General features: G+C 32.7%; 1 protein-coding gene across 1 annotated transcript; it reads right to left on the bottom strand.

The window, feature by feature from the left end:
- Window positions 1-7,471: 7,471 nt before the first annotated feature.
- Window positions 7,472-13,477, bottom strand: Ubc10 (Ubiquitin conjugating enzyme 10). Its single transcript, XM_023160785.2, has 4 exons — window positions 13,239-13,477; window positions 12,993-13,088; window positions 11,691-11,877; window positions 7,472-8,016 (listed from the first exon to the last, which is right to left on the bottom strand). The coding sequence occupies exons 1-4, from the start codon at window positions 13,263-13,265 to the stop codon at window positions 7,862-7,864; spliced, it is 465 nt and encodes a 154-aa protein (XP_023016553.1). The 5' UTR covers window positions 13,266-13,477; the 3' UTR covers window positions 7,472-7,861.
- Between the last annotated feature and the right edge of the window lie 1,445 nt (window positions 13,478-14,922).

Consider the following 14,922-nt stretch of genomic DNA (forward strand, 5'->3'; position numbering starts at 1 on the left):
AAAATTAGTTTTTTGGCCACATGGTTTAAATATCTATCGTTTTTATTATTTTCATCGATGAACACATTTTTTTTTAATTTAATTGAAAACTCAACTAACAATATGAAACGACTATTTTTTTATCGATTAACAAATAAGATAAGTAATAATCATTATTTATTATTTATTTATTACTGAACCACAATTTATTTATTTCTTTCAATTTGTTGAATACTGTCGTATTTACAAGTACCTACTTAAATGATGTTTTGAAAATTTGTGATAAATATGTTTAACAATTCCAATCACGATTTTTTTCAGTTTCTTTAATTTATCTGGAAAAAATTACAAAAATATCAGTTGAACTTGGAGATAATTTAATATACCTACCTTATTCAAATTTGGGACCGATAATCAATAAAAAATATAAGTTTTAAAAAAACAAATCTGTTTTTTCGTTAACCAGCTGTCGCACCCCTACGAACAACAACCCTCAGAAGTCGAAACTTCTGCGAGCTAATAACTAACGAGGTCTTACCTTTCAACGTGTGATTCCAAACACGGGTTGGACAATAGCAAGTGAAAATCGATCGTTCAGTCTGGGGCTTGAACCAGCGACCAACACGGCGGTCGATTTGAGTGAGTAAGCAAAGCACCCACGTCGAACCGACCGGCTACCGCCTGTATATGAAAAATATAATATGCAATCCTACAAGCTCTCTTACCTTAGGATGCACAACGTCTCTAGTTTTACGTGTGATATGTGGAGGTGAAACGACAACATTTAGAAGAAGTAATTCAGTATTCTGATGAAAGAATTTAGTTTTTAATGGTATGGTTTGACAAAATCGTCGAACGATACATGGTTTTGAATTCGCTCCCTCCCGAAATAAAATAATGGGTATCCTCATTCTACTTGCTTTCACAGTTTTCAAATGTCTAAATGCAAAGGATGACTCAGAATTCTGTACTTGGTGATTTTTGCGGTGCTGCTATAAAACCATGTATGCATATGTGTAGGTATTTAATAAACGGCAAGTCCGAGTGAGAAAAGTTGATCACATTTCTCCTTGTGAAGAGAAGAGAATGTCGTAATGACATTCACGGTCGTTCCACCAGAAATCAGCATTTGCTGAATACTCCCCAAAACAGATTGAACCTATATATATAGCGCAAAACGGTCCTCTAAGCATCGTAATTCGATTTTTTAATAAAATTCCCCAAAACATCAAAGATGAACCTACCTATTTCAGATTCAAGAAGCCATTAAAAAAGTAGGTACTAATTGAGGGTGCATTCCATACTTTGAAAGAATTTTTTGTATCAATCACTAATAGTATATTCAGTCGTACTCTGTGTGTAATTGCATACAGTGCGGTCCATATGTATGGAATAAATTCATTTTTAGCGTTATTATGTACTATGTGAAAAAAAACCTGAAACAGGTCGATTTTTATTCTTAAATTGACAATTTACAGTATGAAAATATTATTCCCCTCCAGTACCCCTTCTGAATTATAATCACCCCCTCGAAAATTTTGAATAGCAAAGGGGGTCGTGTGGCACCTTGTTGGAAAGGGATTTTAGTCCTCTGTTCAGCAATATAAAGTTTTTTAAGTTTGGTGCAATCATAACTGAGAAAATTAATTTTTACCATTAAATTAAATGTTCAAAATGACCACCATTATTCACTTCTTGACAATAACCTGATATATTAAACAGACCATCCCTGTAACATGCTCCTTACTAACCTTGAATCCTGGAAAAAATCTTTGAAGATACTAAAATATTAGACAAAAAGCCAAATAAACAATTGATATGAATATATGAATCTAGTAGGCTGCTGTCATTCAGGTATTTAAAGTTACTAAAAGACGTCAGTATAATATCTGTGGGCGTATTAAATTTAATTATGGCTCATTTGTCCGAGACTCAAAGAATAGAAATTTTAATTATGATTGGTTGTGGTAATAAAACAAGAACTCAAAAGGAGGTTTGTGAAATTTTTAATAATAAATACCCTGGTCAACACGTGTCGCAGTCTACAGTTAGCAAAATTGAAAAAAAGTTTCGTGAAACTGGACATGTAAAAAATATTGGAAAACCAGGTAGAAATGTTCAATTTACTGATGAAAAAAATTTAGATGTACTTCTAGAGATTGAGGAAAATCCGCGTAAGACAACTCGAGAACTTGCCGCTGACAATGATGTAAGTAAATCATCTATTTTGAGATTTTTGCATAAAGAAAAATACCACCCCTTACAAAGTTCAGTTGTTTCAGGAGTTAAATGAAGATGATCCTGATAGAAGGCAATAATTCTGTGAATTGATGATGGACAGAATGAACGCAGATTTGCAGTTCATAAACAAAATAGTGTTTTCTGATGAAGCGACATTTTATTTAAACAGAACAGTTAACAGACAGAACTGTAGATATTGGAGCAGAGAAAATCCTCACTGGATGTGTGCGACTCACACTCAATATCCTAAAAAAGTTAACGTTTGGGCTGGTATCATTAACAATGAAATTATTGGCCCTTATTTTTTTGAGGGCACTGTTAATGGTGAGGTTTATCTAGATTTTTTTATTAACTTTTCAGTGCCTACATTACAAATACATTTTCCTGATGTTATTCATCATGAGATAAATCGAACTATTTACTACCAACAAGACGGAGCTCCACCGCATTTTGCACGTACAGTTAGAAATTATTTAAACGAGGTTTTTCCCAATAGGTGGATTGGAAGACGTGGAACGTGGACTTCTCTGGATTACTTCTTATGGGGTTATTTAAAATCTAAAGTATATTTTAAAAGAGCAAACAATATTGCTGATTTAAAAGTTAGGATAACGGAAGAAATTAACAAAATAACCCCCGAGGACATACAAAATAAACGAGAATTCCAAAATCGCCTCGGTTATTGTCAAGAAGTTAATGGTGGTCATTTAATATTTAATTCAATTGTAAAGTACATTGAAAAATACATTCTAAATATCATGTGGCATTATTATCTTCATTCTACGTAGTTTTGTGATACCTAGCGACATTATTAATATTTTACATCCTAAAAATCTATTTTCTCAGTTATGATTGCACCAAACTTAAAAAACTTTATATTGCTGAACAGAGGACTAAAATCCCTTTCCAACAAGGTGCCACATGACCCCCTTTGCTATTTAAAATTTTCGAGGGGGTGCTTATAATTCAGAAGGGGTGCTGGAGGGGGATAATATTTTCATACTGTAAATTGTCAATTTAAGAATAAAAATCGACCTGTTTCAGGTTTTTTTTCACATAGTACATAATAACGCTAAAAATGAATGTATTCCATACATATGGATTGCACTGTATACAGGCTGATTCACGGTGGATGGCACATTAGACGTTTCTGGTGAACCAGACAACGGATCACTTTGAAAATTTAATGGAGGGCATATTCGGACATTCTCTAGCCAACTAAAATATTTTCGACAATGCGGTGTTGCCGCTTCTATTAGAAAGCAGTAGCAACTTTGATTTTTCAAATGGAACACTCTGTATATAATATTATTTTTGGAATCTCCAACAATTGCCCAACAACTTTTCTTGATATTTCCCTATACCTATCTGTTACCGTTTTCGAAATAAAAATTAATTTCAATTTTTTTCTTCGAAAATCATGACTTCTAAAAATGCCGATATCTTTTAGTTAAGAAGTTCTATGATATCGAAATTTGGTTTGGAGTTAGGTGATACTTGGACACTTCCCACACGTCAGCCTAATCTCCGTTACTTCAATACAGGGTGGTAAAAAAATACAGTTTTTTCGTTTGCTTGAAAAAGTTGCTGAAATTTGATTATTTTAAATGGAACACCCTATATATTATTGAAAATTCGGAAAGCTGCTGAAATTTGCTTTCTTTCTTTGTATATCATACCTATACCTAACTAGTCAAGTTTCGGACTTATGAACATTTATTTGTGAAAGTGTCCCTTCAGAATGGTATTTCCATTCGGTATTTGGTAAGCAGGCCATGATTACTATTTGACAGTAGCGTTGTGACATTCTCCTAATAATATCGACATTTTCGTCACTTCAGAAGTTGCAAATACCTTCAAAACGATGGAACAAAACTATTCAAACGAAGTTCTTATGAATTTGTTTATTATTTTTGGACAGTGTGACAAAATTATCAGCAGAACATGTAGAAAGTTCAATGAAATGTATCCGAATCTACCGCCAATGAACCTCAAGAAATTTATACGAATTCAGAACAATTTCAATATGTTTGGATAAACTTTAAAAAAGCACCAAGAAACTTGAAATTGGAAATATTGATATGAATAATTATAAAAAAGTAAAACAATCATGTGGAATATTTCAAAATATGTTCGAATCGCTGGCCGTTCACATCCAAGCACTTTAAAATGCGGGTGTTGACTGCTTTCGTGGTGGCAGATCTGATTTCATTGGGATCCAAATCTTCAAATGTTTGGGCAATCCTTTCTAACAATTCATCTCTCGAACGCACGGGTATTTTGTAAACTTTTTCTTTAAACATTCCCCACAAATAAAAATCTAATGGATTAAGATCGGGTGACCTCGCTGGCCAATTCCATGGTCCCAAGCGCCTCATCCACCGATCGTCAAATAGTCTATCCAGTTCTACGCTCACTTCTCTTGTGCAATGTGCAGGAGCTCCGTCTAGTTGGTACCAACAGTTTCGATAATCTTCGAGTGGCAGATTATCCACGAAACTGTCTACAGTATTCTCCAAAATATTCAGGTAGCTTCTGGATGTTAATGACTCCTCGTATATCACGTACCTCAATTTGTTGTCCATCAACATGCAGAAGACATTAAAACTAAATTTTTCTTGAAATCCGGCTTCTTTTGTGACGTGAGGATTTTCACTTGGACCAATAATGACGATTTTTTCTATTGAAAATCCCTTCTCTCGAAAATTTCGATTCATCAGTCCAAATAATTTTATTTAAAAAAAGTGGATCTTCTTGAATGCGTGTCAACAACATTTCACAAAATTCTACTCTCTGTTGAGGATCTTGAGGCTTCATTGCTTGAATTTTGGTGAATTTATAATCATGCATTTTATGTCTTCGCAAGATTCTTTGAACCGATGAATATTTTATACCCAAATCTTCTTCAGCACTTCTTATCGATGACTCGGGAAATGCGTGAAAATATGCTAAGACATCAATCTGATTGTCTTCGAAAGTTACGGGTCGAGGCAAGTTTCTTGGTGCTTTTAAAGTTGATCTAAATGCATTGAAATTATTCTGAATTCGTATAAATTTCTTGAGGTTCATTGGCGGTAGATTCGGATACATTTCATTGAACTTTCTACATGTTCTGCTGATAATTTTGTCACACTGTCCAAAAATAATAAACAAATTCATAAGAACTTCGTTTGAATAGTTTTGTTCCATCGTTTTGAAGGTATTTGCAACTTCTGAAGTGACGAAAATGTCGATATTATTAGGAGAATGTCACAACGCTAGTGTCAAATGGTAAGCATGGCCTGCTTACCAAATACCGAATGGAAATACCATTCTGAAGGGACATTTTCACAAATAAATGTTCATAAGTCCGAAACTTGACTAGTTAGGTATAGGTATGATATACATAGAAAGAAAGCAAATTTCAGCAGCTTTCCGAATTTTCAATAATATACAGGGTGTTCCATTTAAAATAATCAAATTTCAGCAACTTTTTCAAGCAAACGAAAAAACTGTATTTTTTTACCACCCTGTATTGAAGTAACGGAGATTAGGATGACGTGTGGGAAGTGTCGAAGTATCACCTAACTCCAAACCAAATTTCGATATCATAGTACTTCTTAACTAAAAGATATCGGCATTTTTAGAAGTCATGATTTTCGAAGAAAAAAATTGAAATTAATTTTTATTTCGAAAACGGTAACAGATAGGTATAGGGAAATATCAAGAAAAGTTGTCGGGCAATTGTTGGAGATTCCAAAAATAATATTATATACAGAGTGTTCCATTTGAAAAATCAAAGTTGCTACTGCTTTCTAATAGAAGCGGCAACACCGCATTGTCGAAAATATTTTAGTTGGCTAGAGAATGTCCGAATATGCCCTCCATTAAATTTTCAAAGTGATCCGTTGTCTGGTTCACCAGAAACGTCTAATGTGCCATCCACCGTGAATCAGCCTGTATTTACCTTGATATAAATTGTAGTGTATTTTGTCTGTACTTGTCATTTCAACATTTAATTTTCTACTCTGTAATTTTGCTTTTTGTCTCTATAATCCAAATTTTTGACATGTCTTATACCACTTGTGGTATAATACACCTATGAGATCAACAAAGACACGACCGACGAATTTAAAAGATAAACGATTTATTACTGGATAAAATTTCCATAATTATTGAGATGTAATTTCACATTTGATGAGAACAAATTTCAAAACCATAGTTCACAACCAGTAGTTTTGTGAATGTAGTCATAACGTTTCAAACAACCAGCGAATAATTTTGAATACATATATTTACTGAACAACAATCATGCGATTTTCAAAAATCGTAGGGTAGACTGGGTACAGTTGAAGCAGAACAAATGTCTCGTAGACTGTTGAGTGGGAAGTAAGGCGTGCAAGAATAAAACGATTCAAATCCAATGTTAATCACTATTTTCGCACAGGCACCGCTCTTAGAGCGCCTTAAGGTGATTGTGTTTTGTCCTTAAAAAACAGACAAGTATGTGTGTGTACATTGTGTGCAGGACGCTATATTGTTTTTTATTACCCAAAAGTAAGTATTCCTCTTCCAACAATAACGCTTTCATTATCTTTTTCTTTTGAAGTGAATGTATTAGGTATGTGTTTGTGATTATTATGACACTTCTAGAATAAGGGATGATGATAATATTTAATGTGTTATTATTACTGTCATAACTATGAAGTATTTTACCAAAAGTGGGGTTGGGGACGGTTGATACATATATTTATGTTAATTTTTTGTAGATCCCGAGTTTGGATGAGGAAGATTTCCAGAGGTAAAATTGACATCTTCCTATAAGATCTTTCAACATTCAAGCCGGCTTTCGCAAAACGGGAATTTACCCACATAACCGGAATCTGTTTACTGAGATCGATTATGCGACCCCATTTGTAACAAGACAGCTTTGATGAAATGAATAACACTTCTGTCTAATTACCACTAGTTAACTAGTGGTAATTGAACATCTTTCAGAATAATTCTATTCAGTGTCCCTGAAGCTGTTCCTGAAATTTATCATAAATTACTAATTTTTTTCTGTTAATATTTCCAGACAAAGTAAGTTGGAATCCTAAACATATATTTATTAGCCTCATCATTTTTTCATCAAAACAGAATGAAGACATTTTTATCTGAAAACAAAGAACATATGGATGATTTAATGAAATAATATACATCACCAATGGCATTCTACGTGTTTTCTCTTGGTGAAATTGGTTAAAAGAAATCAGAGTAAAAATGTACCAAGTAACGAGAAAAAATATTTTAATGTTTTATAAATATTTAATATATTTAAATAGTACAATGCAAAATTTATTTTAAAATCAAAATAAATTTTTTATCTGTTTCAAAATGCTAAAATGACTTGCAAAAAAATATACAGAACAAGGAGTTGCTCAATAAATTAACACGGCTTATTTACCAAATGAACTGTATAAAAGGAAATGCCAAACAGTTTGTCACTGAATGAATATAATAAAAAGAAAATTTGAACCTATTGCTTCTTTCTTCGTAAATATAACTAACATTTAAGCACAACAGAAACTTTTCTTTCAAAATTTGAGCGGAACAGGTGAAAATATAGAATCGTTATATTCATTCAGTAAAGACATTTTTCTAACAAATGAATTGCTATTCCCTAATCAGCTGGTCTCTTTTCACTGTGTTTCTTCGTGTATTCTTCTGCATTTTTTGCAAATTTCTTCTTATCTTTCAAGTATTCTTCAGCTAAATCTCCTCTCAGAGGATGTTCTGGTTCGGGCTCATTTACAAGGGCAACCAGGGCTTGAATCACTATAAATAAAAATAATGATAATGTATAATTCAATCTAGAAGAAAAATAAAGAAACTTTAAGCCAAAGCAGACAACATTGTGACAAATGACTTCATTATAAAATAATTTTATGTAGAAAATACATACATTTATTTGATTTTAATTCAGGAGAATCATCGAATAGACCCATGAATAGCCATAAATAAAGCTTGGATTGGATTAGGTTCAAAGTATGTGGGTCTTTTGAACCCTCAATTGCAACCAGTTCATTTTGGATAACGCCAAATATATCCCGCTTTTAAACGAAGCCGATTAATTTGTTTTGCGAATGATCTTTCAGGTTCGATGGTGGAAATGAAACTCTGCTAAACATTGAAAACCTAATTTGGCCCAACCGATACATATCAAAAGGTCATTTTGAAAAATAATTGTTCAACAATATAATTTATATTCCTTTTCAATCATTCTGTTTATTTAAAATAATGGTTTTTCATACATTTCAGTGTTTTTCAATCTAATTAAATATGTTTGAAAATTTAATAAAATTAGAAATATTTTAAGAGTTTAGGTGTTTTCGAGATAAAAGAATTCATGTACTATAATTGATTATAATGTATGATGGAATTAGCCGATACTTGATGAAAATAAAATAAAATAGACTATGTTTTTCTGGCTAGTTGAACGAGTCAAAAATTATGTTAAAGGAGACCAAATTACAGAATGACTCTAGTCTCTAGTTTCTTGAAGGATCCCTTCTTCTTGCAAAAAACAGCTAAAATAATGAAATTTATGACCATCTGCAAATACATAAAAACATAAAACAAGATAAAATCAGATTGGGGAAGGACATTCTATTAATATGCTAATCTTTCATACCTTCGGCATATCTAGTAATCAGGTCATTTCAACAAATTAGTTAATTGAGGTCATTTATATTAGTAAAAATGGAATATAAATTGGTTTGAACTTCATAACTTAACTTCTAAAAACTGACAGTTTAGACTTTTCAGGTTATGATTTTCATTCCTACTGTCTCGTTTAAATTGCTCTTACTCACAACCAGTAGAATTAGTAAGACAATTCAATTATCTCAGATTGTGCCAAAAATCATTCAAGAATATAGTCATTTTGCTACCTTAAACTCAATAATAATGGTCCTGAAGTCTGAAACTCTAGTCAGGATATTCGTTTCTTGTTTGGCAAATACTAAAGCGCCGTCACTGACAGGTTCTGATTCAATGAAATCACTTGCAGCACCCCTTCTTACAAGGAAGTCAGTAGCATCATTATCTTCTAGCCCAATCTGAACCAGACCAGAGACAATCTGATAGGTCATTCTATTAAGGGGAGTTTTTTGGCAGTTCAGTACCAACCAGGGGATTGCTCGGTGAGAGACAATTGCTTACAAAGCAACTCGGCTATCCGAGAGTATTTTTACGAATTTATGTACGAGGTTGGTTTCCGCCAAAGTTTCCACACCTATATCAATAGTGTAAATTTCTGCAAAAAATGTGGTTACTCAGTACCCTGTCCTGATGGAAGACTGTAGACAACTGCCAGAACCTGAAGGTGTTTTTGTGAACCAACAAAATCTGGATATTTTGATCTTTTAAAAAAAATGTGATAAATTATACCCAGAAAAAATGGAACCCTTTTGACGCAGAAATTGCTACACAATCCAGTAAGTGAACTGATAAGTTATCAATAAAAAAGATTTATCAACTCTCAAAGTTGTTTTCTAATTATTGTGAAAAATGTGATGATGTGTTCATGAGCTAATTTTATGAAAAACAGTTTATATAAATCTTGATATGGAAATTCATTGTTTCCAAGATACAGGGTTATTAATTCTTCTGAAAAAATTCTTTTATGTATCAATATTATAAATATCCCTTACTCAATTCTGGTGAAATTTGACAGTGTTATTGAGAATATTAGACTCATTTTCTTTTACAGTATTTCCAGAAAATAGGTTCTGCTTTCACCATGTGCACCATGGATAGTCACCCAAATATCGAATTCAAATGAGAAGTAAAAAATTGGCGGAATTTGATATTACTGAAAATTTTAACATTGTTTTGGCAGCTTAACAGAAAAACTGGCAGAACCCAGTGATTTGAAATAAAAACAAATGTGAAAATTAGGCGATACGGGAGAATGGGAGCCTAAAATTTTTCATATACAGTAGAATCTCACTAATCTGGAACTATTACAAACCAGGGGGTGTTGGACTATTGGAATGTTCGGATTATTTATTTATTTATAAAAATATGGATAGCAAACAATATATGTACTTTACTCTACTCTAATCTACTGAACTCTACAAATTAAAAAGATTACTAATTCTTTCAGGGATTTCAAATCATTTTATATCATATTAGAAAATGGAAGTCCGAAATAATGAAATGTACTATGAAAGATTATCAACCACCTTCAAACAAGGTATCCACTAATTGTATGAGCTTACAATGTTTATTTTCTTAGTATTCCTTTTGAATGGAGATGAATCAAATAGGTCATTATAACCCTGCTAAATATTAGCAGTTTTTTGAAGTCTAGTCATAGGTTCATTGCACCAGTAGTTTGTTGAATGGAATGGCACTTTAAACAATTCAAAATTATGTGTTCTTCTATCATCTACATTCAGACTTATAAGTTCTATTGTCTGTTGACAGCCAGTCCATTAAGTTTGTAAAAGAAGTTCAAGTCTACGACATTCAAGAGACCCATATTTGATAGTAATACATTATATTCACAATTAGTACTTGTGACACCTATTTTGAAGACAGCATTACTCAGGAATTTTTTCTGAACTTTTTTTATTGCATCTATATCGTTTTTATATCAGGGGTACTATATAATTAAGTTATATTCTAGGTTAGAGCGAACAATTGAGCAGTATAATAATTTTAATACTTCTGGCAAAAAGTTACTTAATAATCTTAATGTAAACCCTAATATTTTGAAAGCTTCAGATATGGAGGTTATATGTGGTTTGAATACTAGTCTATAATACACCCAAGTCCTTAATGGTTTCTTTGGATGCTAGGCTTTCATTGTTTATCCTGCAATCGAACTCGATTGGGCTACAACTTCTTGATAATTTAATTCCTTTGGAAGATTTTTTTGCTTTTGAATTCAGTAAATTTATGTCGCACCATCTTACAAGGTAGTTCAGGTCATCTTGTAGTTCAGCTTCTTCATTGTTAGCCACATTCCTAAATAATTTGATGTCATCGGCGAATGTCAGAAATTTACTGTTCTGTATTATTTCTTTGATATCATTTGACATGTGGAATAGAATTGGGTCAAAATGTGAACCTTGTGGAATACCTGAATGAACCATCATCAGTGGGAAGACTGAACCAGAACACCTGACACTCTGAGACCTATTAGATAGGTAACTTTCAATCCAGGTGAGGGCAGTACCGTCAATTCCAAGTGACGTAAACAAAAATTATGTTTAAAATATGTTTTTTTGTTAACCAGCTGTCGCACCCCTACGAACAACAACCCTCAAAATTCGAAACCTGTGCAAGCTAGGGACGTGTGATAACGTGTTAGGAATCACACGTTAATTTAGTTTGATTGGATTTTTCATGAACTTTGAGTAAATCTTTTCTTTAGAGCTAAATATACATGATAGCTCCAAAAAAAAACAAATGGGCAAGTTATTCGAAGTATAATAAATTACCTTGGTCAGTTTTAGTAGCGGGTTTCCAATTCTCAGCACTGATTATAGGTAGACAAACTTGACCTTTCTCATCTATATTTGGATGGTAGATCTTCGTCTTGAAATTTATTTTGGGAGGTTTAAATGGGTATTCGGCAGGAAAATTAATTTCTATTTTAAAAGCTCCTTTGTTATATGGTGGATTGTCCTAAAATAAAAAATAAAAAAGAAATAAAAAAACTGAATTTGAAGTGATAATAAAGTTTTGTAAAGTAAACTGTTTTTATTCCAGTCTGATATAGTCCCATTTATACTTGAGTATTCGTTGAGTAATGACCAAGCATTTTCAAACAAAACCTTAATTCATCTATAAGTTGAAACCAAAAGTCTGTATTTACTAAGGCAGGACTTGAATAGACTTTCGAACAGACAGAAACATGAAGTGAAAAAATAAGTTCAGTATCCGCGGAGGTAGTAATTAAGGCTGATTATGACTATTCCTACTGCCTTCTTCCTAAGCAAATATAAGACAGTGAGAATAGTATAGAAGGAAAAACTAAGGATTTTTGAAGCAAAGGGGCAGTATATTTGGTTTCTTCATTGATTATCTACATATATATGACAACATGAAGATTCCTGATAATTACAAATACAAAAACCAATTAGTTTACATGTGATAGTAGTTATACAGTCAGTGAATGAACGCCAAATGAAGAATATCGAGTGTCAATATAAATCTAACAGATAATTTTATTGGAAAAACCATCGGCAGTATTGTACAGCCAAGTGCGAAATTGGAAAGATGAATGAAAAGGTATGTCTTAATTACTAATAATTCAGTTTAGTTATCAGGAATTGTTGCATAATTCCATCATTACAACCCATTCGTAAAAAATGAAATGCCAGATTAACACTCTTTCATTTATGAATGCCACTCAACAAAGACAACAACATATCCATAAAGTAAAAAAAGATATTATGTTCGATCTCAGGCAAAATTATTCCCACAGAATCCATATTTTACAACTGACAAGAATTCTGAGACCGATTCTGACTCTATGGTTAGTTTACTCAGTTTTTCAATCACAGCTTTTATTATTATCAACGTGGGTAAAATTGAAAAAACCCTCAAAATTTTCTTGCGGTGTGATACAGTTCAAGCATCACTAAGAGCAATCAATGAAATGAACACTGGTCGTTTTGCATTAATGATTGCATCAATGGTTACATCAACATACATTTAACATTACTTCAAGTAATTTAAGGAACCAGCTTTACTTTACAGATAAGGTAGGTATATCAATTCGGCATTTCTGCACTTACCGGAACTATAAGACCTTGCCATGTCAAAATATTGGTTTCATCAACTTGAATATCACGAAAGGACTTCAACCCTGAGTTTCTAATATCCCCTAGTTCCTGTGGGTAATAAAAATCAAACTATTATTTTCAGCAAAAGACCATCCTAGTAATATGTTTTAAATGAGATTCAAATAAATAATGAACTGACGGAAACGTACAACAAACTATTTAAGAATGCAATAAAGAATGATTCATAAAAATACCCACTTTTTGTAACCTTCTTGTGGCTGCCATTTTGTTGAATTTTTGGCAACTCACAAAAACCAATAAATATCTTATGTACAAACTTATAACGAATTAAATGAGTACAAAGAATAAGTAACCAATGATTTCAAAATAAAAATGTAAAACTATTTTTTAACAAACGTCTTTTCATCACTCTCAAATTTAACTCTGAAGAGTCGGAACAAAAAATTTCAACACACCAATGACGAGTGACAAGACATTTGACATTTGACAAGAAGTCTTCTTTCAAAGATTAGTTACATTTTTCACTGCATTATGTGACATCCATCAGTCACTGATAAACAAATGATGAAATAATGTGGTAGGACACTCTAAAATAGAGAGCTATTCGTTATTTCAAATTCAAATTTACCTGTAAGTGGAATGTCATTGTACTTTAAACTTCATTTGTAGCCTTGAAAACCCGCTATTTTAGACTAACATTCATATATAGTCGAAACTTCTTGAACTATAGTACCCCACCACTCTTATCCGCAGTGTTATTGCTATACTGTCTTGTTAACTTTTGAACGAAGGAAGATATCAAAGTCGGACAAAATTTGTATGACAAAGCATCATTTTCAGTACTCCTTGATAAAAAATCCAATAGTGGAATATCACTCACCACAGAGAGGGCGCTATCAACTTATTTTTTCGAAAAGAAAAGGCGATGTTGTGACCCTTCGTTCAAAAACGTGTTACTCTGAGTTCGGAAAGTACTTCAATTGTCTATACAGCGATCCTCATTGTTTTGAAATTGGATAACCGGCGGCGAAGTTATTGGTGTATGAGTTGGAGACTACTTAAAAATGATAATTCGTAACCAGAAATAGGATTGAAAAACCAAAGTTAGCTATCACAGATTATACAAATTAAAATTGAAACAAAGTATTTGACAAAAAAGCACATTTTTGTTTTTCCTCCGATGTAGGTTCTTTTTGTGATGTAGATACAAACCACATCGTCTGTGACACCGTGTTACCCTGTGTCCTCACATATAGTGAGTATTGTATTAGCTTGACGGATGTCACTAATCAGAATATTGAACACTAATATAGAAATGATTATGGATATTCTGATTCATAATATCCAAAATTTATTTGTCTTTCTATTAATACCAAAATTATCGGCTTAGTGTTCTTAAAGCTCTTTTGGCATTAACTATTTGAGTAAATTTCAGTAAATAGGGTATCATTAGAGAATAATGTGCCTTTTCACATGATATTTCACTGGCTCCCACTCTTCCTTTAAAATTTTATAGTTGTGACAACCCCTTGCTACGAGGTTAATGGCACAAGTATTTTGTAGAGACATAGTTGATTATACATAATAGTTACTCAGTCAAATCATTTGTATTTTTATTCCTTTTCACTGTGCCAACATTGAATCACAAAATAAATCTTCATGTTTTGAAGCTTACAGTGTTCATAAGCCTACATGTATTCGTAACATAAACAAGAAAAAAAACATTGTGAAAAAATAAACGTTCAAATAGGGCCTCACATATCTTATACCACACAGGGCCTCGCAACATCTGGTACCGCCACTGCCTATAATTGTTTTTTGAATGCCTATCTAAAAAAATTGCCATATAGCCTATTCCTTGCTTCAAGCTTTCAAGACATCTATGTCTGCGGATGTCCGCAATATCACTTACAGGATACAG

The sequence above is a fragment of the Leptinotarsa decemlineata genome, unplaced genomic scaffold (genome assembly GCF_025532065.1).
Source record: "Leptinotarsa decemlineata unplaced genomic scaffold, Ldec_3_MD MMD2_P_RNA_scaffold_9, whole genome shotgun sequence".
In the NCBI taxonomy this organism is placed as follows: Eukaryota; Metazoa; Arthropoda; class Insecta; order Coleoptera; family Chrysomelidae; genus Leptinotarsa; species Leptinotarsa decemlineata.